The sequence below is a fragment of the Podarcis cretensis genome (assembly GCF_951804945.1).
Source record: "Podarcis cretensis genome assembly, chromosome: 3".
Classification (NCBI taxonomy): Eukaryota; Metazoa; Chordata; class Lepidosauria; order Squamata; family Lacertidae; genus Podarcis; species Podarcis cretensis.
In genome coordinates this window covers 88,335,435-88,357,796 of record NC_137172.1, presented here as the reverse complement: position 1 = coordinate 88,357,796, position 22,362 = coordinate 88,335,435, and the positions used below count along the sequence as shown (strand labels likewise).

Genomic DNA, 22,362 nt, shown 5'->3' with positions numbered 1-22,362 from the left:
GACCCCTGATCATTAGGTCCAGTTGTGACCGACTCTTGGGTTGTGGCGCTCATCTCTACTACCTTCCTAAATTAAAGGGTACAATCAGCAGAACCAAGTGACATCTACCAAGTGTTCTACTTTCTTCTGCTTCCTTCCTTTACTTACAAATTAAAGATATGCATATTTTCTTACAATAGCTTTCAAAGGAAGTTTACACATACACACTTGTTCCCAATTAAGCCATTAAATGGGAAGAAAAATAACAAACTGTGCTATAAATGAACTTGTGGGGGCTCCCATTTTTAACACACCAACATGATTTCAGACCCCAAGCTATTGTTAAGCTACAACTTCCTCCATCTCCGATCATTAGGCATGCTGGCTGGAGCTGATGGAGCCTAGAGTCTAAGAATATCTGGAAGGCATCACATTGACTACCTGTCTTCTATGTTAACCATCCTTCAGCATTACTCCAACATGGTTTGTATTAAACTAATATGCACCCAAACTGGTTTCCAAAGCTGTTGGGCAATGTTCAGGGTCATAATGGATGCAGATGGGGGGGGGGGAGTAAGAAAGCAGGATTTGTCATGGAAAACAAGAAAAAATTAACTTGAGAATTTATTTCTCGTTTTTGCCTAGTTTGCATCTCAACATTGCAGAGGTTTCCCTTAAACTCACCACAACATATTTACTACTAGGATATTTTGCAAAGTACTATTTAGTAGACCTGAACAAGAAGAGGACTTATAATAAGACAACCTGAACTGCTGAAGAAGAAGATTTTGTGAAACTAGGTCAAAGTACAGATGTGCTTCTCAGACTATGCAAAACCCTATGTCTACCAAGCCAGGAATACCAGCAATATCTACAGAGGAAGGTGGGGATGTGTTTTCCAGAAAAAGTTTCTCTGGAGACTTGATGACTTTGAACTACAGGAGCAAATATGTAGGAATGATTGTTTGACACATCTGGCTTTGAAGTCTCAGTGAAAGAAGACGAATCCAGAAAAGAAATCTGTTAAGGAGGCTTTCTCAAGGAATATGGAATGCTTTACATTGGTATGAACCATGCCTGAATGTTGTTAGGGTCTCTTCTTTCAGAAGCGCATTTTAAAATCAGATGTAGAATACCAGATAGGCAACATTCAAAACAGCATTTAGGAGTTACAGTACTGTCCTGAAATGCAGAAGTTCATATATAGGAGCTAAGTCAGAAAGATATGGCACAGCATAATTTCATTAATACATGGTGGAAACATGCTGGAAAAGACTGTTCTAGATGAGCTGTCACTTACTTTTCACATACTGAAACACACCACAGAAAAGTGAGGCTCTTAACAGAAGGCTTAATGTAAGAAAGACTGGTATTTCTCCAACACAGATCTTAGACTGCAAGACTAATACCATTCACATATAGTATGTTATTCAAAACATTTCAAGCTTTCCAATGATTTCTATATAACGAGCAGTATTAGGCAGAAGAGTGATTTAGTGTAGCAATCACTACAAAGTGGACATTTTCCCAATTAGATCTAATTCAACGCTGCAATTAGTTCTAGAGAACAGATTGGGTATCCCCAAGCAGTTCTCTAACTCCTATTCTTGGCAATGCTACTTAGAACAAGTGCCCATTTAGATTAGGGAGAATCAAGTTCTCCTGAATTGCAAATTTCCATAACAGAGTAAATTTTAAACACCTTACACTCGACAGTTGTGTCAGCTAGCCTTATGCTGTCATTCCCCACCCCCAAATGAAGAGGGAGATCTGCAATTTTTTTGTTTCTGGTCAATGAACGTGCTGGGCTCCTAATCCAGCTAGCCCCACAAGACCTCATTACTCCATTTTCCAGGATACTTTCAGTATCTTTGTGGTAACCGGAGCCTCATCAAACAAAGATTTCTGGCATAGTGGTCCTTTCATGAACATCTCACAACTATTTCATCAAATGCAAGCATAAAAATAATACCCAAACGTTCTCGCTACAGAATTTTTGAGGGATGACTAACATAGTAAACTGACCAGGCCTTCTTGGTTGCAGCACCCTGGTTGTGGAATTCCAGCCCAAGGGATGTTCAGTTGGCATACATGTGTGTATGCTTTTGTGTGTATATGAGAGAGATTTAGGTGAGCAGTTAAACCTTTTTGTTCTGCCAGGCCTTTGAGCAGCATTAGATTCTTGCCTGCAAAATAGGTTTGGTTTTGCTCTATTTTGTAATGCTCCCCATTTCTTTCGTACTGTATCGTATTGTTTATTGTGTATATTGTATTGTATTGTATTATTTGGTTTGCAAGACAAACTGAGAGCCATTTTGAGAGTTGAAAGGTGAAAGACAAGTGATTTTAAAAATAAAAAAATCTAAAAAAGACAAAACCAAAATATAGGCATAGATCTAACTGGTCTGTGAAAAAGGTTTCCTACGTTGTCAGCCACTATGGCCAATGTGAGAAAAGGAAATAAAACATTTAATTAGTAGATCAGGACAGCACATTTTTAGCACCATCTGCAACCCCTCCAGCTGCTCACCTGAATTAAAGAGTAACAAACAGACCTACAGATGGCTCTCTACAGTAATCTGACTAAACAAATTATAGTAGAAATTTTGGACCTGTTTGACCTTCATGAAATATCATAATGAAACATGACACTCGTTCAGTACCTTAGCTCTACACTTACAATGTCTTTGTTACTTCTCTAGAGCGGCAATAATATTTGCCAGGCATTATGCAATACAACTCACGTCCTGAATTGAATTATTTATTATGGTCACACACACCAAGAAAATTAAGTACACAAATTAAAAATACACCTTGTAAAAACAGATGCATATAAATATACTTCTCTCTCTGAAGAAGAAGCAGCAGCAGCTAGCAGTAAATTTCTCCTGATCGGCACTGAATGAGAAAAGTTTTTGCAACCCTACCAGCAATATAAAAGTAAGCATCCCTTAAGCAGAACAGTACAGGCTCTTTGGGAGATTTTCCTGGAAGAGTTCTTCATAAACTGTACTATATACACTCACTATATAAGTTACAGTGCAGAGGAATATGATCAACAGAATCTATTGCTCCAGCTCCACAAAAACAAAACTGTTCATTAACCAGGATCATGTTGAATTGCCAACTTAACAGCGCAAAAGGCAGTACATTAAAATGAGCAAAGATAAATGCTCTCCTAAATGCAGAAACAGCTAATGTATGAAGATTCCATAATGTGAAGTGTATTAAGGTATAAAGGATTTGTTAGCTGCAATTCTCAGATACTGTGGATCAAAGTCTACTAATCTTTAAACAGAGAAATGGACGTTCTTTAACCTATAATTTCCCAAAACTTCAGGAGAGAGGCCCAGCCTAAATGTCTTCTTTTCCATCTTTCATCCACTGACTAACAAAAGAGTCTGAGAGCAAAAAGGAGAGAAAACTATCAATTTGCAATTTATTATTGAATGACTCTGAAACTGACAACACATATTTCTGGTAGAAGCACAAGTTCTTCTATGTCATAAATATACCAGTGTTAGGGGATTTTATTGTGCGGTGGGAGATTATCTTTTTTTTTGGCTTTCTGTCTGTACTTGGAAGAGCTGCTCTGTCAAATTCAATAAAAATCATTTGAAAAAAATATGCAAGTGTTAAGTGTCTAATTTTAGCAATTAATTTTACAGATTGTTAGCTAAGGATAAAGATGCCAAAGAGTCGTTATTCCATATTTTTTAGTCTTCAAGTTCTGCTAATGTTTAAAGATGTAGAAAATTCACTTCAGAGCAGAAGCGAACTGGAGTGGAAGGTGACAAGGGGTGGGACCGGATTAAAAGAGCATACTGCGGCTGCCCAGCAGGTAGAATGAGTAAGAAACCAGAAATGCAGTGCATAGATGAAATAGTTCTCATCACTTTTTCACTCATTTGACTAAAAACATGGCTTTTAGAAACTTAGCTGGTCAAAGATTCAGCTTAGAAAGGAAAGCCACCAATTCATTGCAATGCCTCATATAGAAAAAAAGAATGGGGTCCACCTAAAACATCTCAAGAACTCCAAAATGAAATTGCTGATTTTTCAACAACAAATATCAATTTGTCCTCAAGATCAGCCTTAGTACCAGAGGACTAGAGAGCAGCCAAAGTAGCATGGGGGTGCATGAAATTTCACGCAAGTTAACTTAATGTCTCAAACTAGTGGAAAGCACTATTAAAGATAAAATTATCAAGCATATGGAACAGTAATGAAACTGTGGTCCTTCAGGTATTACTAAACTTCAGCTCTCACAATCCCAAATGGTTGACCATGGTGGCTGGAGCATGAGGGTCAAAGGTTCGCCATCCCCAATACAGGAGAACAATTAAAATGTGTTTAGACAACTGTATGGTGCCCAGGACTATCAAAGGCTACTAAGTCATGATGGCTGAGCTCCCTCCTCACCTTGGTACCACTTCGCCTCTCCAGCCAGCTTCTCGGCAATCAGTGACTCAGGAGCTGCCAGCTCACCCAAGACTATAAATCCATGTATAAGACCACCTCCAATTTTTGACTTAAAAAATGGGGAGGAAACATTGTCTTGTAGACAGAAAAATACAGTACATTAAAGTCTGTGGAAGACCTTCAAATAGGTATTCAATGTTGCTAAGTTAAATTTCAGTGGTTCTGATAGAAGTATTTTTAAGGTACTTTAACAATGTGTTGGAGTAGAATCCAAAGTTGTCTTACTTGCAGGGGCATCTGCATCACAAACTTTAGGCACCCACGTTGTCACATTTGTCAAGTGTCCATCCACTGTCATATTACTCTGTGTGGAGAGAAGATTATTTCATTAAACAGTTATAATATGAATACTACAGATACATGATTTATTTTGTTTTGGCACAACAGGCTACAATAATTCTTTCCTTAGTTTTGCTTGTGAATGAGGTATTTGGGTTTCATTTACTATCAGAAGAACCACAACTAAATTTCAAATTGTTAATGTTATTAAAAGTTTTGTAAAGCAATCTGTAAGCTATTTATTAATTAAATCAGAAACACAAGAATCATCACACAATTTCAGGCAAGGTCTGTCCAAAGAGGGTGCCCGTAAAGCAACAAAAAGACAACATTAATATAAAATGCCAACTTAAAATAACCAAACATTTCTAAAATCAACTGTCCTGTCAATCAAGACAAGTATCTGCTTTAATTAACTAATCAGGATTCTTAATGTCCCTGGAATGCTAATATATTTTAGACCAGGGCAAAAGAGAGCTGTGTGAATGCCACAGTTCCATTCAAGAGCAGAACGCCGTATTATGTTGTTGAAGCTAAACAAAAGCAAATACTGCAAGTTCCTAGCCCTTATGATTGCAAAGATACTCTTGAAAGTGCACAGGCAAAACCTTGTGAAATTGCAACTGACTAAATTGATGAATACAACTACCAGTGTTAGCAGCAAAACATGCTGCGTATAGAAAAAGAACAAACTATGCAAAATTATTGCAAAAGTAGTATTCCAGACTTGTCCAACCTGGTGACCACCAGATGTTTAGGTCTACAGATCCCCATCAGCCCCAACTATCACGGTCAATGGTCAGGGATGATGGGAGTTGAAGTCTAACACCATCTGGAGACTAACAGATTGGGAAAGAGATAAATATATTGTGGCTCAGGCCACAGCATTTATTGGAAGAGAATGTGAGTTGCTTTACTACAGAAACCAATTAAAATAAAACAAGCAAATAATATACACTACTACCGTGCAATGTCCAATACATAGTTGTCATGGCATAGCTTCAGCATGGCCCCAGCTCAACTCAATTAACTGTGCTGCTAGAAGCTGCTAGAAGCCAGTTGAATGATGCTGTGAGCTTGATCTGTGCTGAAGCAGTTCCATGGCTCCTTCAATCTGTTCCAGACTCAGCCCAAGCTTCCAGCATGTGTCCTTTGTGTTTTGGCATCACTTTTTTTAAGCAGTGAAAATATTGTTGCTGTCATCCATCTATCTCAGGACGCAGTGGAAGAGTGCAGGGATCCCTGGGAGTCCTGCCTTCTTCCATTCTGTATACATGACCAAGCCAGTGTGGACGTCACTGAGACAGAAGTGTGAACATGACGGGAATGTGGGCTTGGGAGAAAGTAAGTTCTTCTATAAGACCTACTAAAACACTGTATTATTCCCACTTCAAAATGTACCTCATTTCCCCCAACACACAACAAATCTTACCAGTGATTGGTACTTTTGGCTTCCGTACATAACATACTGAGGGGCCAAGCTGTATATCATGTAGCTGGTGTGAAGAACAATCAACAGTAGTATCATGCAGAGAAAGAGAAGCGCCTGTGGCCTTGTCCTCCCCCGTCTGATCTTGTACAGCTAAAAGCAAAAACATTAATATGAATTCCACCAACATTATGCCTTGGGCAGACCTGGTCTTTTATTTTAAAATATTTCTGTGACACCTTTCCGAGACTTAAAGAGCTTACAAAACTTTTTAAGAACAGGATTTCTATTACTGAAGTACTAATTTTCTTGATACTAATTTTCTTGATACTTGGTGCTTCACATTCAGCTTGTACTAATCATCATCATTCCTACTTTTTTATGTAGTGCAATAGAACAGAGGAAGCTGCCTTTACACTGTGTTAAGGCTATTGGTCCATCTAACCTAGTTTGGCCTATTCTGACGAGCAATGGCTTCCCAAGGACTCAGGAACAAAGGCCTTTCCATTTTCCATTACCTATCTATTTTTTTTCATTTTTAAAAAATTGAAGATGCCACAAATTGAATTTGGGATCCTTAACATAGAAAGCAAATGCTGTACCATAAGAAATAATAATAATAATAATACTACAGCTGACACTGTGGTGGGTGGAGGAGTTTAAGAAATGTCAAATTGTTTAAACAACTGCTGTTTACGATCTAAAAACAGCCAAGCAGAGAGAAACAGGGGAAAGAAAGAATGATGAGAGGCAAGAGAAAACTATGGCAAGGGAGGAATGAAAGCAAATGCTAGTACCTAAAGTTCAAGTTATTGTGAAAGTGGGGAGGGAAGAGGGACAATTCCACACAGGTGTTTTGGGAGGGAGTTCAAGACAAACGCGCAGCAAGGGAAAACTGATGGAAGTCATCTGCAGTAGAGCAAGAGAACTGTGAGGACAAGGGTGGTAGGACTGTAAGAGCAAACACAATTTTTACATGTCATTAGCCAAGCCCACTCAAATGCCTTAGCAATGGACACCACAATCCTTTCCCAACAATGGAGTGTTGTGGTAGAAAGGGGTCTTGCACTGCAATTCTATAGATGTATACTCAAAAATAAGCCACATTCATTTTGACAGCACTTACTCCCAGGTAAGTCAGTGTATGATTGCAGCCTTAAAGTATGAATTAGGAGACTTGCCATATAACAAAATTCCCCCATTAGTCCATTTCACCAGCAGAATTAGAATAGCACATTCTACAGACTTAAGGTGGGCACAGAGCTTCAATCAAAATGAAACAGCATGGTGCTAATAGCTCTCTGGGCAGAAATGAGGCTAGGGCATCAAAATCAGAGAGGCCCTGAAGGAATATGAGCTGGTGACTGCTATGCTGGAGCAGGAAGCCTACAATAGAGCAATCTATATATAGACACTTATTTTATCTTTTTGCACAGAGCAAATCACTTTCAAATTGGGCATTTTTTAACATTAAAAACCATATTACTAGATTTTAAAAGTTCCTTTTATAGCAAGCCTCTCTTTTTAAAAAATGCCTTGTTTAAGATGAAGTATATGTTTAATAGAATTAAACATGTTGAAGTCCCTGCAGGTACTGAGCGTTTGGGCTGAGGCACTCAAGAAGATTAACAGCATAATAAGGCAATCAACTGTTAAAATACAATTTTCTGTATCAGATCCACAACAAGGAAGAATATAATGAGCAATAGCCAATGAAGTAGTTCTGTGCACAATGGGGCCTTCTCTCCCTCCCTTTTCCCTGCTCATCCCCTAAATGTGTTCTGGGGTTTCTCTCACTCTTCCAGAGCTAATTTGGGGAGCATATATGGGCCATGCAGAGAGATGAGATGTATTTGGAAGATTTGGTTTTATACACTGTACACAGTGTTTAAACATCATACATACAGGGAACCCCAATTTGTGCAGGGGTTGCATTTCTTCCCCTCCTCCCCCCACGTGCCGGCAGAGCCTACCCTGCCTCCTTTCCCAACCACTTCCGGATTCTGGCAATGCACGCATGCACATTCTTGCGTGTTTGAACATGTACAAAATGGGCATTGCCTGTAGTTCTTTACATTCTCCATATGATGTCTCTATTGTATATGTATATACACAATCAATATTCAAGTGGCAGTACTTCTGCAACACACCCAGTTTATTGAAAGAAGGGTAGGATACAACTGTAATAAATAAATCTCTGTATATTTACCCTTATCCAGAAGAACCATATTCCCATGTTTCGAATTCCTGCCATTGAGGTGAATATAAAGTACATGATGATAGTAGTGATGAGGATATAATCAAGGGGGAAGACCTAGAAGACAAAAAATAAATAAGAGTTTAAATTTCATGAAACTCTTCCAGTTTAAAACACAATTCCTGCCATAATAAAATGACAGATCTGAGGGGGGGGGGGCATACCAGGGTTAAATGAATTTTGCCCCAAGATTACATCTAATACACTAGGGGTAAAGACTTTCACTGGTACCTGAGACACTGTGCTTTCATTATTAAAAAAAAAAAAAAAAGTCTAATCATCCTGGGAGCAAAGTTATGAAGTAAATGTGCAGGCACTTTCAAAGTAATTTATGTGAAATGAGCATTATTATGGTACAGAGGAATGTTCACTGTTGCTGGTGCGGGTATCCGCCTCAAATTTTGAGTTATGCCTCTGTGGCAGCCATTTTCTTACTGGCATCCTCAGCAGTCTCTCAAAATTCAAAATGTGCCCAGTGGCAATTCCAGTAATATACCCATACCAAAAACCCAAAGGTCCAATTCACATGTAATGCCAAAATTAACCATGGCCTGCAGGAACATATTTGCCTCTGTTTAAACAATAACCTTGTTTCACTGGAGAATTCACTGAAGAGTTACCATTGGCGTTACAAATTTCCATTGTCTTTTACTCACAGTTTGTAGAATGGGTAACAGCATATTCAATGGATTGGTCAAATTTGTTCCCAGGATTATAAATCCAGTGTCGATGCCAGCTGAGTGCAGTGCTTTATCCAAGCTGTTGCAATTTCAAAAAAAAGAGATTATTTCTTGATTTTTGAAAACACCAGCCCTACATACAGAGTGCAGGAAACTCCTTGTTTGCACGGGGGTTGTGTTCTGAGGCACCGCACACCTCGGTAGACTGTGTAAGCCCACCCCACCCCATTCTGCCCTTGTTCCCACCCCACTCACTTCTGGGACTGCAAAGGGTGTGCGTGCTAGTGGTCAAGGGCATGCCAAATGCATGCCAATGGGGAGCTGCCTGTACTCTGTCCGAACTTTAGTGTCATAATTCATTCTGCAACACTTACTCATATTACCAGACCAACCTGAAATAATCCTGTTTCATCTCTTGAGTTGTATCGGGGTGAAGATTCAAAGTAAAGAAGTTCTAGCTAATGTGCACATAACTGAAGGCTGCCTCCACGGACAAACATTACTTTGAAAATAATTCTGGACATTTTGCCAGGACCCTTCCCATTCTTTCAACCACCGCCCCAAGACCTCAATTCCTTATTAGTGTGGAGAATCACAGGGGAAATATCTTTTAAGGAACCCATAAACTAGACAATAGTTTTTTCCCATTTCATAGCCCCCCTGACTTCTCTTCATAGACTAAAATCTAGTCGCAGCATATTAACCATTCTAGCCCACACACTTCGACTAGCAGCCCATATATTTTTTGACAAGGCAGAATTATGCACATTATGCCACTGACATCTGTTTTAAAAACTGAATTTGCTGCAGATTCTAGGTCACCTTTTCATAGGTAACAGCTGCCTACCTATAGATATTCACTACCTGAATATCTCCATATTGCAAGCAAATCAGGAATGGTTCCCTAGAAATCTTTATTCAGTTAAGAGTGTATACAGGCATTCTTCTTTTCTTTTAGTTTTTCAAGATCAGTTCGAGCAAGTTTTGCACAATATTTTACTTCAGTGTATATGATGATCATCAAGAACTAAAAGATGCAATGCAGCAAGTGCTTGCTTTGAGCGAAACACATTACAATAAGGGAAAATCCAAAAGAGAGATGTAATATTTAATAAACTGTGTTCACTTCTGGATTTAAACCACTGGATTCATACCCACTCTCAATTTTGGGGTGGTAAACAAGAAACATATTCACATGAAAGGTTAGCGTGAATTCCACTTTGCAAGTAATATAATTTCACACAGCCTCATTTTTAAATGTAGAAAACACACTATAAACTTACTTGGACAAGAAGAGTGAAATAACAAACAGCAGGGCCACAAGGATAAAAAATATTCCCCAGACAATCTAAAAGACAAATTATTGATTTAATAAAAATAAGTATATATCACTATAACAGGGGTAGTCAACATCTGACAGACTGTGATCTACTTTCAAAATTAAAATCTGGCAGTGATCTACCCCCTTTTTTAGGGGTTCAGGTGTCAAAGTTGTTGATCTTTTTTGGGGGAGTGAAGATGCCCCGTTTTTGGGGGGTTGGGGACTTTTGCGCAGCTCTTCTGAGGGAGGGAGGAACAGAAGCAGCCACTAATCTTACAATTGCTGGCCAGATAACAACCTCCATTTCTAAACTCCGGCTTCTCTTCTGTAGCAATAGAGGCTGGCACTGGGAGAGGGGGCGGGGCCAGGAGGGGGCCAGTGATCGACCCCAATCTACCAAAACCTCGCAGGGATCACCAATAGATCGCAATCGACATGTTGGACATCCCAGCACTATAGCGTAAAAAATAGCAAACTGCTTTACAGTTATGTACACATATAAAAACACATACAAAATTTGAAATCTGACACAATCAACTACTTATTATGGAAAGATGTATTCTGAATTGCCTGCATAAGCCTGGCGGAACAGAATAGTTTTCAGCAGAAGTTTAAAGGGTGAAATTGAAGGAGCCTGATTAATTTCTACTGGCAGAGCATTCTACAGAGCTGAAATGGGGACACTAAATCCTCTATTTCATGTTGATGTCAAATGAGCACCACCAAGTTGGGGAACAACCAACGACACTGCTGCAGACGATCTGGAGCTGGGATATAAGGGTTTAGGTGGTCTCTAAGGCACCTTGGACCTAAGTTGTTCATGCTTTGTAAATTCTAAGCTGTCACTGAATCTCGTTTTCTCAATGGCACCCATGGCTTGTACTGCATGGGTTCATTTTCAAGTACCATCAGAGAGGACAATACAAAAATGATATTTAAAAATAGATGTTATAAAATGATGAATACTTAAAAAAAACAAAAACACTGCAATGAGGAAAGCATCCCCAATACAATTTCTTACATGCATCTCATTAAATTGTAGCACATTAGAGTGGCTGGGGAAACCCAGCCAGATGGTGGGGTACAAATAATAAATTTTTATTATTATTACAGCACACACGTAGCCCTTGCGCAAGCAGCTTTCAAGAACTTGCTAAGCTGTTCTATAGTCTCCACAATGGCAGACCCCACAGTACCATGCAGAATGAGCAAGAAGATTTTAGAAAATTACCCCCACCACTATAAGTGTGTGAAAGTGACAAACATTTCAGCAAAAATCAAAATGATACAGTGTAGCTAAAATATCCCTTCTGTATATCTAAAGGTTCACACACACTGAAATTCAGCTGGCCACTGAATTTAAGAAATTTCACACTGAGGAGATCTGCTTAAGAGAAGTGTTTTTCTGAAACTACATAGAAAGAGTGGGAAAGCAACAAGAAGTCAAACCTACACACTTACACAGTAAAATAATGGCATGTAATAAAGACTGAAAAGTGTTGCCTGGCTTCTTGGCAATCTTGTTTTTCGTTTTTGTTTTTTCCAAAGCAATATTCTTTGAGCAATTGAAGCCACAAGATAAATATATTCATTTAAAGATTGAGAGCACAATGTAAGACCTTTTTTCAAGATAAATTTTCAGTGGAAGCTCTTAATGAGCTGCAAATACCAAATGTAGAACTCCATATGTTCACTGCTATTCTCAACTGTTCAGAAACGAAAAATCACAGTATCTGTTTTGAGATGGGTGAAGGGGGAGAAATCACACAGATCAAATATCTATAACTCTAGAGAATGACCGGCACTCTCCAAGACAAAGTGTTTGTTTATTGTAGGAATATTCTGGGACGAGTGCATTTTGTGTTACGTGAACTACAGCAGCATAGTAATAAATGTCATTTTTCCCAATTTGTACTAGCTTTTACTTGCTACCTATCAGTGGAAAAAATGAATGTTAACTAAGATCATGGTGCATTCCAAGCAGTGTGCTGGTTCAATTTTAGATCATGCAATTAAAAGGAAAACAGCATAGGCAGTATCGACGATAACCGGAGGTCACTTTGTAAAACTTTCCTACACAAATGTAACTTGTATGTATCCCAAATTATCATCTACTTTTTATCTCTATTTTTTCTGCAGGAAGATAGCCTTGAGTGAAGTGGCCCCCAATAGCTAACTGCAAACAAGATACACAATTTTATTGCAATAAATTACAAAAGTGGATGTGGCATTTAACAGAAAAGGCTAACAGGTGCCATGAAAATTTACAAGCCCCTACTATGTGCACTTTCTCTACACATGGCTACCACAAACTGAGACAGTCACATGGAACCAGTAAGCACACACAGACACCGTCCAATGCTCAAAAAACCAAACTACTATTACAACAGTGCATTAAAGCTCAAGTTTGCATTTGATCAGCTTCTGCATAATTGCAACTGTGAATACCAAATGTAATAATAATACTAATTTTATTATTTATACCCCGCCCATCTGGCTGGTAGTTGGCATGCCAAAGAGAACTACGAAATTAAGTTCTACACAACAAGGAAATGGTATAGAAAGTTAACAGACCAGGCTTTTCTACAGAACTAAACTTTTGGTGCAAAACCAAACATAATTAGCCTGTATTCTACCTAATTGCCAATATGCTATTATGTGTTTGTGGTAAAAGCTTTCGTGCTGGAAAAGGTCCTTGAAGGATATAAAGTGCATGCAAACTTGTAAGAAGCTACTACTGCATTGTGTATATATACCAAATATCCAGAACACGTTATCTGAAAAGAGCTCTAGGGAATGCTGAAGATGCATCCCTTAACCCTGGCTTTTGACATTTGAAATGTGTATTATTAGGATTCACTCTTTTTAATGTTGTGCTTTAATTGTTGCAACTTGCCCTAGGGCCTAAGAGTGAACGGTAGGATAATGATGATGGGAATAATTTATTAGGTCTGACCTCCAGACTAAACACATGACAAGTGTGTACTTCTATAAAACTGGAAATACTATGCAGTTTCTATTTATCTTCAGTATTTTAAACAATCAGGACATTGCAAGGTCATTTTCTGATTGATTTGCATGTAACTTTTGTCTCTTTAGATATGAAGAGGGTATTTTTAAAATGAAAGAATATTTTTCTGGTGACAATTCAACCCAGGTATGCTGAAAGGATCTCTGGTAGAAAGCATGCATATTGAAAACCAGAAGTACTTTCAGCAGTATTCAGGTGTAATCCTGTTTATATAAGTTTAAAATCCCCAGTGTCTTCAGGCTTTTGCTTCTACTTCTGCTACATACCTTCATTTCTCCACATTCGTGCCCTGATGCTTTTCTAACTCTAAATTCAATTTGTTGCTTATTTGTTCATCCTACAAGTCTGTTCACACATTTCTCCACCTGTCTACCCATCTTAATTTGATCCACTATTTGTCCAATTTTATCAGTAACTTCAACCATAAATCTTGCTCCTGCTTCCAACTTAGTTTATATAGTTGCTAAATAGATTGTGACCCTGTGGCACTGCAAAACTGTCAGTGGCTACAGTCCTAAGAATATTTCAAAGGAACCTCATTTCCAAGTAAACCAACAGAACTTTTTTTAAAAATCAACTTTTTTAAAAAAGAACTGATGTCACAATTATCTAGTGCTTATAGAAGAAGAAGAAGAAGAAGAAGAAGAAGAAGAAGAAGAAGAAGAAGAAGAGGAGGAGGAGGAGGAGGAGGAGGAGGAGGAGGAGGAGGAGGAGGAGTTTGGATTTGATATCCCGCCTTTCACTCCCCTTCAGGAGTCTCAAAGCGGCTAACAATATCCTTTTCCTTCCCTTCCTCCCCCACAACAAACACTCTGTGAGGTGAGTGGGGCTGAGAGACTTCAGAGAAGTGTGACTGGCCCAAGATCACCCAGCAGCTGCATGTGGAGGAGCGGGGACGCGAACCCGGTTCCCCAGATTACGTGACTACCGCTCTTAACTACTACACCACACTGGCTAGTATAAATTTGTCTATCTTCCACTTCTTGCTTTTACTTTTGAATCATAACACAGGCAGCAAGTGATTCAGGCATGTCCAAATGACGCATGATCACACACACATCACCAAACCCAAAAGTAGCCCCCCGATGTTCTAAAGACATCATGAAAAGGGGCAGGGTGGGCTTACGCGCACTCAGCTGACGTCTGTGGGGGTTTGGAATGTAACCCCTGCACAAAACAAGGATTGCTTGTATTCTTTAAACTATAAAAAGGCAGAAATAGTTGAAAACTGTGCATATAATGAATTGGCAGGTTCACAAGAGACCTGACCAGACTGATTTCTAAACAGTATGTTGTGCAAACACATTTGACAAAGATGCATTACTGTTAATGTTACAAAATATTGCAAGTATTTATTTATTGAGTTTACTAAGTTGATTCTTTGTTCCAACCTAGTGTTAAAACGGAAGTCCATTCAAGTAACATCACTGCCTATTTCCCCCTACATCTTGGCAACATAAGCACCATTTTCTGTCATTCTTAAAGGGTAAAGGGACCCCAGACCATTAGGTCTAGTCGTGACCGACTCTGGGGTTGCGGCGCTCATCTCGCTTTATTGGCTGAGGGAGCTGGCGTGCAGCTTCCGGGTCATGTGGCCAGCAGGACTAAGCCGCTTCTGGCGAACCAGAGCAGCGCACGGAAACGTCATTTACCTTCCTGCCGGAGCGGTACCTATTTATCTACTTGCACTTTGATGTGCTTTCGAACTGCTAGGTTGGCAGGAGCAGGGACCAAGCAATGGGAGCTCACCCCGTCGCGGGGATTCGAACCACCGACCTTCTGATCGGCAAGCCCTAGGCTCTGTGGTTTAACCCACAGTGCCACCCGTGTCCCTTCATCTTGGTAACATAAGCACCATTTTCTGTCATTCTTAAAGACTTATTTGAACTTTAATTAGTATAATCCGCCCAAGAATCTTTGGTCTAGAGTGTTCTAGTCTTATCCTGCTTACCAACAACCTGGGAAAGTAAAAGTATTGATTTTTGTTTGTTTGATTTGTTCTAAAGATGGATAGTGTGAAAAATGGATAGTGTGAAAACATGCATAAAACATCTCAGATGCAAAGAGCTGCTTTAAGTGAGCCTAAGGTGAGCAGGCCGCATTTACCCACAGATACAGCATATTTTGAAAGCCATATCACAAATGGGCTATCAGGGTGAGCAAACTGTTACAGTGGTACCTCGGTTTTTGAACTGAATCCGTTCCGGAAGATTGTTCCGAAAAGTTCAAAAACCAAAAACTCAATATAGGAGTCTCAAAACAGAAAAGTCAATATGGAAGCTGCATGGCATGTTCGACTTCCGAGGTGCATTCAAAAAGTGAAGACTTTACTACCAGGTTTATGGCATTCGAGAATCGAAATATTCATCAACAGAGACATTCGAAAACCAAGGTACCAATGTACTGTGATTACTCTTGTTTTTTCCTTGCTGTTCAGCTTGGGGGGACGACCTTGAGCACATGAAACTAACTGACCACTTCTTGTCATTTCTTGTCATCATGGTAAATATTTTTAGCCAGATAGAAAAAAATACCTTTAAAAAAAATTCATTGTTTCATACTGTGGCAGCTACCTGTATCGCTCTGCCTCTAACCCGGGATGGACAACCTATAGCCTTAGAGCTTTCATGGGGCCCTCAGTCCAAATCTCATGTTGGTGGCAAGGAGCGGAAAAAGCAGGGGGGAAGAGAAGGGGAGAGAGAAAAAGGAATGATCTACCTACCTCAGGCTCTGGGACCACCCATAACTGGCATGCATTGTCAAAAAAGGACTTTAAATTTGTGCTCTAACCAGTTAGTGGTTTTACATAATACATTTAACATCAAAAAAATTATGTGCTATACTTTACTTTTAGTGGCCTCATGGCTCCACAGAATCTTGTCCAGCAGCTCTTCTCAATATATTCCAGACGCCTCCCTCTCCTTCGAAGGGCTCTTAGCTTGTCCTCAAGCTGTTGCAGTGTCCGCCTATCCCGAGTTGGTAGAGGCCGACCATCTTTGCACTAACGGGGGGTGTAAGGGGGAGAACAAAAGATGTAAATCTTGAAGTTTGAGTTTGTATTTTTCCATGGTTGCAGCTATGCCATTTAAAAAGGGTTCCACTCAGTGGTTTGTTTCTGTCCAGTATATAATACCAGAAGCTTTGCTTCCCCCTGCTATTCCCCTCAGACAAGCCTTCTTTGCCCATGCTGGGGCTTGCTTTTAAATAAATGGCGGGAAAAGGAACGCAAAAGAGTGTGTATGTGCATGTGAAAGATAAGTGTACTGTGGCCATACTGAATTATTTTCCCTGTTACCAGGAAATGCTCTCTGTAATCAGATAATAGCATTGTTTTGCATGTAGGAAAAATCAATATTGTGTGGTCTCCACAATCAGAATCAGTAGTTGGCTGACTGCATGGCAAGCGTAAGGTGGGGGGGGGGGCACAGCAATGGCTGTACACTAATTTTCTACTATGCCACATCCTCATGGTCACCATTTTGTGCTATGCCATGCCCCCACAGCAGCAATTTAGCTCAATTTTTAGTTATTTGACACTCAGTAAACATATTTATTATGTATTCTTGATTTATTATCATCAACCTTCTAATAAAAAATGATCACAAATTCAATAAAGACGTGGGAGAGGGTGCAGGAAGTGGCGGAGTGGAAGAAGTATTTTACCATTTATCATGATATAAGTACCAGTACCACATTTAAAAAACAACAACAACAACAACAACCAGAAAAGCACTAATTCTACTCAATAAATCACTTGTTCTAGTAAGCATATGTGGAGAGATATTTTTCTGATCTAAGAGTATCAATCCAATTATAAAGTCTCAAAAATGTCCTCTCTGCAAGTGCCTCACTGAAAAGTGTGTGTGCTTAGTACTCATATTTTTAGAAGTGTGAAAATTATTGAAACTTGTAATACCACTGCCACAGTTAAATCAAAAGAACAGTATATAGCAGGAGAGGAGAGCTAATAGTTACCGTTATATACAACTGTGAAGATTCATTTTGGTTATTTGAATCTCACTAGATATACATTACAGTATATACTTTTTTAAAATTAACAACAACAACAATAATAATAATAATAAATATTTATACCCACCCTCCCCAGGCAGGGCCAGGCTCAGGGCGGCTAACACCAAATATGAATTACAATAAAACATAATAGAAGAAAAACAACCACCACCACCACCAAACAATTGAGGTAAGGTGAGGCGACCACCTCGGGCGGCAGGATGCACAGGGGCATCAGATCCCAATGGATATATTTATTCCCTCCTTGTTCCTGATGTAGACCTTCACTCATCCTTCTCTGGTGGGAAGGGGAAGGAAGGGGCACCATTTTGTGCTTTGCCTCAGGTGCCAAAATGTCTTGAGCCAGCTCTGCCCTCTACCCAATCTAAACATATATTTCTAAAGATTTTAAACTGCTCACATTGTTAAATATCAGAGCAGGGTACAGAAAGCAAAAGATAAGATACATATGAGAGAAAATACAGGTCAAGTCACAGCAGTACAACACCTAATAAATGGATGAAAATTAAGAGAGCCTGTTTGGCCAGAGAGCTAAAGCTGTTAAAAAGCAATATTTTAAGACAGAAACCCAACCAAACCTTTGATTTAATCCTTTGTATACTTTGCTCAACCTCTTCAATATCTTCAGTGTTTTCCAAGCGTTCATAACTAGCATTTCTTGTTCCCTTTATCAGGTTCAGAGGCAAAGCGGACATGCCATAAGCCTGGGGGGAGGAAATGCAAAGATGGTTTTAATTCTCAATTGTAAGTGATCACCTTGAGACAAAACATTGATCAGTATCCTAGAACCAACACAGAAAGTAGTTGTTTTATTCATATTCTGCCCATCAGACCAATCTCAGCACGATATAATAAATATGGTATTGGACTACTAGTGGGTGCTTAGTTAGTCAAACAAATTATATACCTCTCAACTGCAACAATCTCTACCTCAATCATCTTAGAGATCAATGGAGGATGGAGGAGAAACTTAGCATTTGGAAGACAATTGACTATAGCTGGTATGAAAAACTGTAGCTACTTATTCAGACATGCTGTAAATTTTGAGAAAGGAAGGTTACATGCTCAGCTGTAGTCCAATTTTAGAGGCTGAGGAACTTGGCAAGCAATAAAGCTGCAAAGGGATACAGTACAAGACTGGCAGTAGTCCATAAGAAAAATGGAAAATCTTATAAACAAAAAAACAGGAGACTGCAAAATTATAAAAAGCAATAAAAATGAGGACTCTGTACATCTAAGGAAAGGGGAGAAAATAAAAAACTGGCAGTTTGACAAACATAGATAAAGTATACAAGTTTCTAGAGCAACAATTCTTTTTTAAAAAGTTGTAGGAGACGAGGAAGGAGAAATGAAAGACAGGAATGAGAGAATAGAAATTCCTTGTGGAATGGTTTGATCGTTTTCATACTTTTTTTACTATATATAACAATAACACGAACAATAAAATCGGCAACATAAAAATTCAGTAGTCAGCAACGTAAAAATTCAGTACAACCTTCTGCTTATGAGAGCAAAGAAGTAGATAGGTAAATGGGTCTGTTGTGGGGTACAGGCAGGCAGTTGAGGTAATGAGCAGAAGAGAATAAAGGTCTTCTCACTCTGCTAGGGGTTTGTTCTCATTTGTTAGTTTATAAATTGCTAGTATCTCCATGAACACCTCATAAAATAGGTATAGATTCCAGAAGCGGACATGCTATTTTGGCACTTGTGCATCTACATAATCCTTATCAATAAAGGAAAGAGTCTTGCCAAGTTTTATGAAAGGAGTCTGCGGCTTTGTGGTTTCTTGATGTCCTCAAATGGTTTGTTAGTTATTCCATAATAGTTAGGTTTTGGGGGTTTTCAAACTAAAGTTGGATGGTGAGTTTCCCAATGGTCAGTAATCGTGAGATAGTGCTGCCACCAATATTTCTTATCTTGAGAGGGAGCCTCTCTGTTGCCCCCCAAGAAAATAGAAAGTAATGCCTATATTTTAAAAACTATTTATTTGTAACCCACCGTTAACTCCTATCTACATGCCACTTTTCAGCAAAAGTAACATCATTAAGACATCGTTAAAAAATAAAAACTGTAAAAACAATTAGTTCACACCCCAGATAAAACAGAAACCACAGCATTATTCACTAAACGCCTGGGCAAATAAGTTTTGAGCTGGCATACAGAGCTCAGTTGCCTAGCACCTATGTAACTATTTGTAGGGAATGTGTTCCACCACAGATAAAGCCTTGCTCGTAATCTTCCTCTAAAGAAGAATTTAAGAACTGGAGTAAAGGAATACCTAGTAATTTAGAAAGCACATAAAATAAAGTCTGTGAAATGGAAAGAAAATGTTTAATACACCCTTCCCACCCTACCCCCCAAAAGACAGTAACCTATAAAGCAATTCCAGTTATGACAGGAAGGGGTGGAAAAATTAAATTGAAGCGCAGGTGTTTTGTTCAAGATGAGTGACATGACAGTATATGGGGAGGGGAGAAGCTAACTTATATTGGTCTTTAAAAAAGAGAATAACCATATATTTGAAAATACAGTATATTCCCAAGCATTAAAAAAATATAATACAGAAAGGATGAGTAAAAACAGACTATGAAGCTTATAATAATCTCAAGTATCTGAAGAAGTATGCATGCACATGAAAGCTTATACCAAGAAGAAACTTAGTTGGTCTCTAAGGTGCTACTAGGCAATTTTTAAATATATTTTGCCTGTGTCAGACCAACACGGCTACCTACCTGAATCAATAATCTCAAGGGTTATTCAAAATCTGTTAGCATTTGGTCACGAGTACAGTGGTACCTCGGGTTAAGTACTTAATTGGTTCCGGAGGTCCGTTCTTAACCTGAAACTGTTCTTAACCTGAAGCACCACTTTAAATATGGTATTGGGGCCTCCCGCTGCCGCCACGCCGCCGGAGCACGATTTCTGTTCTCAGCCTGAAGCAAAGTTCTTAATCTGAGGTACTATTTCTGGGTTAGCGGAGTCTGTAACCTGAAGCATATGTAACCTGAAGCGTATGTAACCCGAGGTACCACTGTATGCGGCTTAATGTTATTTAAGATGAGGTGGCAACAGGTTGCTTTTCCTCTTTAGACAAGAGAAAAGGCTTTGCTTCTTCAACTCTCAGAGCAGCCTGGTGGTGTTCCCATTTGCTACAAAGTGGCCCCAAGGGCAGGATGCTATGTCATGATGTAGAATCATTCCCAAGAGATTATTTTCCATTTTGGTGCTGGTGGTGGAATATTGTAAGAGGTGAAACCTAACGATACCAGGTATTAATATCAATCGAAAGTAGAGTGACAAAAATGTGTGAAAATAGGCTGCTGTTTGGGAGGGGGCGTTAATAGCATTTCTAAATTATACTGAAGGGGAAAAACTTGGAACTGTTTATCAGACAGTAAAGATATACAGCCATAAACTGTACAACCCTCCAAGGGTAACTGAGGAATGGAGGCTGTTTATCCAGAAAGCAAAAGCTATAAAAATGCCAGAAGCAAAGATGGCATGTATGTGTACACCCATTATTGAAAACTAAAAAAAGAGAAAACGGTGTAACAGAAATGAGATCATGGTGATAAATCCTGATACGAATTATGTAAGTAAATAACAATAAGGCACTGGGGCATTTCCCACTCAAAAAAAAAATTCTTTGGACTATCTCAAATTCTCAATTGACTCAAATTTTATCAGCCAATTGCATCTCCCTCTTTTCAGTTTCGTTTTTGAAAATAAACTTTCCACTTACCCAGGATCAACTGCACTGCTGTGGAAATTCAAAAAGAGATAAATGGCGTACCACAGCTGTATATGAGCTCCATTTTACCATCTATATCTTACAACAGTATTGCTCCTTGACTCCAGCTAAGCCTATTGAATTGGCAGAGTTTAAGGCCAAAATATAAGTAACTCCTTTACTCTCATACAAGCAGCATCCAACAAAACTGCCTTTATTCACGGAACAGCAGCTCTCCAAAGCCATACTCCCATAGCTTGTGAAATGCCAATTTCAAGCAGAATATTGCAAAAGGGATCTGGCCAAAACTATTGATCTTCTCCATCATCAGTTAAGCCAGGGCCTTAAAATTGGTAGTGATGGACAACCTGTTTTTTCAGGAAAACTTGAATACCATTACCGATTTTCTCAAAGTCCGCCTTTCATCTAAAACTGGCTGCCCAAGATGCTTACAACAATTAAAAATCCATTATTAAGATAAAAAAAAACAAGGACTAAGGAATATATGTGCATAAGGCTCTTTAGGCAGTCCATATTCCAGGCTTTGCCCTATGAAGAGGGGGCAGAAGGAGCTGAAAGGTAGACTCAGGCACTGGCTGAAAATAAACACGCCAACCTATGGAAGCAGCCCTTTCCTTGGCTTGGTCCCTTCCTCACAGAAGCTGGGCTGCAATCTCAGATGGAAAACCTCTGATTTAGAGCACAAGAAAATATACTGGCAACCACCGCTTAGTTTTGATTAAAGGTGCAATGCTTGTGCTTTTTGTTCCAGTACTAGTAAATATCATAACCATTAAGTCCCAACAGCTACTAATAATGCCCATTTTCCAAATGTGTGGCAGTCACTGAAAGTGCCACTTGTTAATTAAACCTGTAACTTCAAGTACAATTACCGCTTGGCAATAACTGTTGTGTTTTGAAATGAATACAAGCTATTTGTTAGGTTTTTTTAGAATGCATAACATGCAATTTTAGACTATATAAAGCACTAAACTGAACACAAAATACTTTCAAGATGCAATTCCTGCCCTGCAATATATTTACTGCCCACAACTGCCCTCTAGCGAAGCTGCACACAATACACAAGTAGCACAGAAAGGTGGTGAATAAAATCCCTGTTACATTGAAGTTGATGCAAGCTG

General features: G+C 39.1%; 1 protein-coding gene across 1 annotated transcript in view; it reads right to left on the bottom strand.

Moving 5' to 3' along the window:
• The window catches only part of LMBRD1 (LMBR1 domain containing 1), a 50,415-nt gene that overhangs the window by 1,937 nt on the left and 26,116 nt on the right, over nt 1–22,362 (bottom strand). Inside the window, exons 8-14 of the mRNA XM_079970487.1 lie at nt 18,069–18,194; nt 16,307–16,459; nt 10,390–10,454; nt 9,083–9,185; nt 8,379–8,483; nt 6,173–6,322; nt 4,687–4,765 (exon numbers count right to left, since the gene is read on the bottom strand). Coding sequence (XP_079826613.1) covers nt 4,687–4,765; nt 6,173–6,322; nt 8,379–8,483; nt 9,083–9,185; nt 10,390–10,454; nt 16,307–16,459; nt 18,069–18,194 — 781 coding nt within the window. The remainder of the gene's footprint in view (nt 1–4,686; nt 4,766–6,172; nt 6,323–8,378; nt 8,484–9,082; nt 9,186–10,389; nt 10,455–16,306; nt 16,460–18,068; nt 18,195–22,362) is intronic.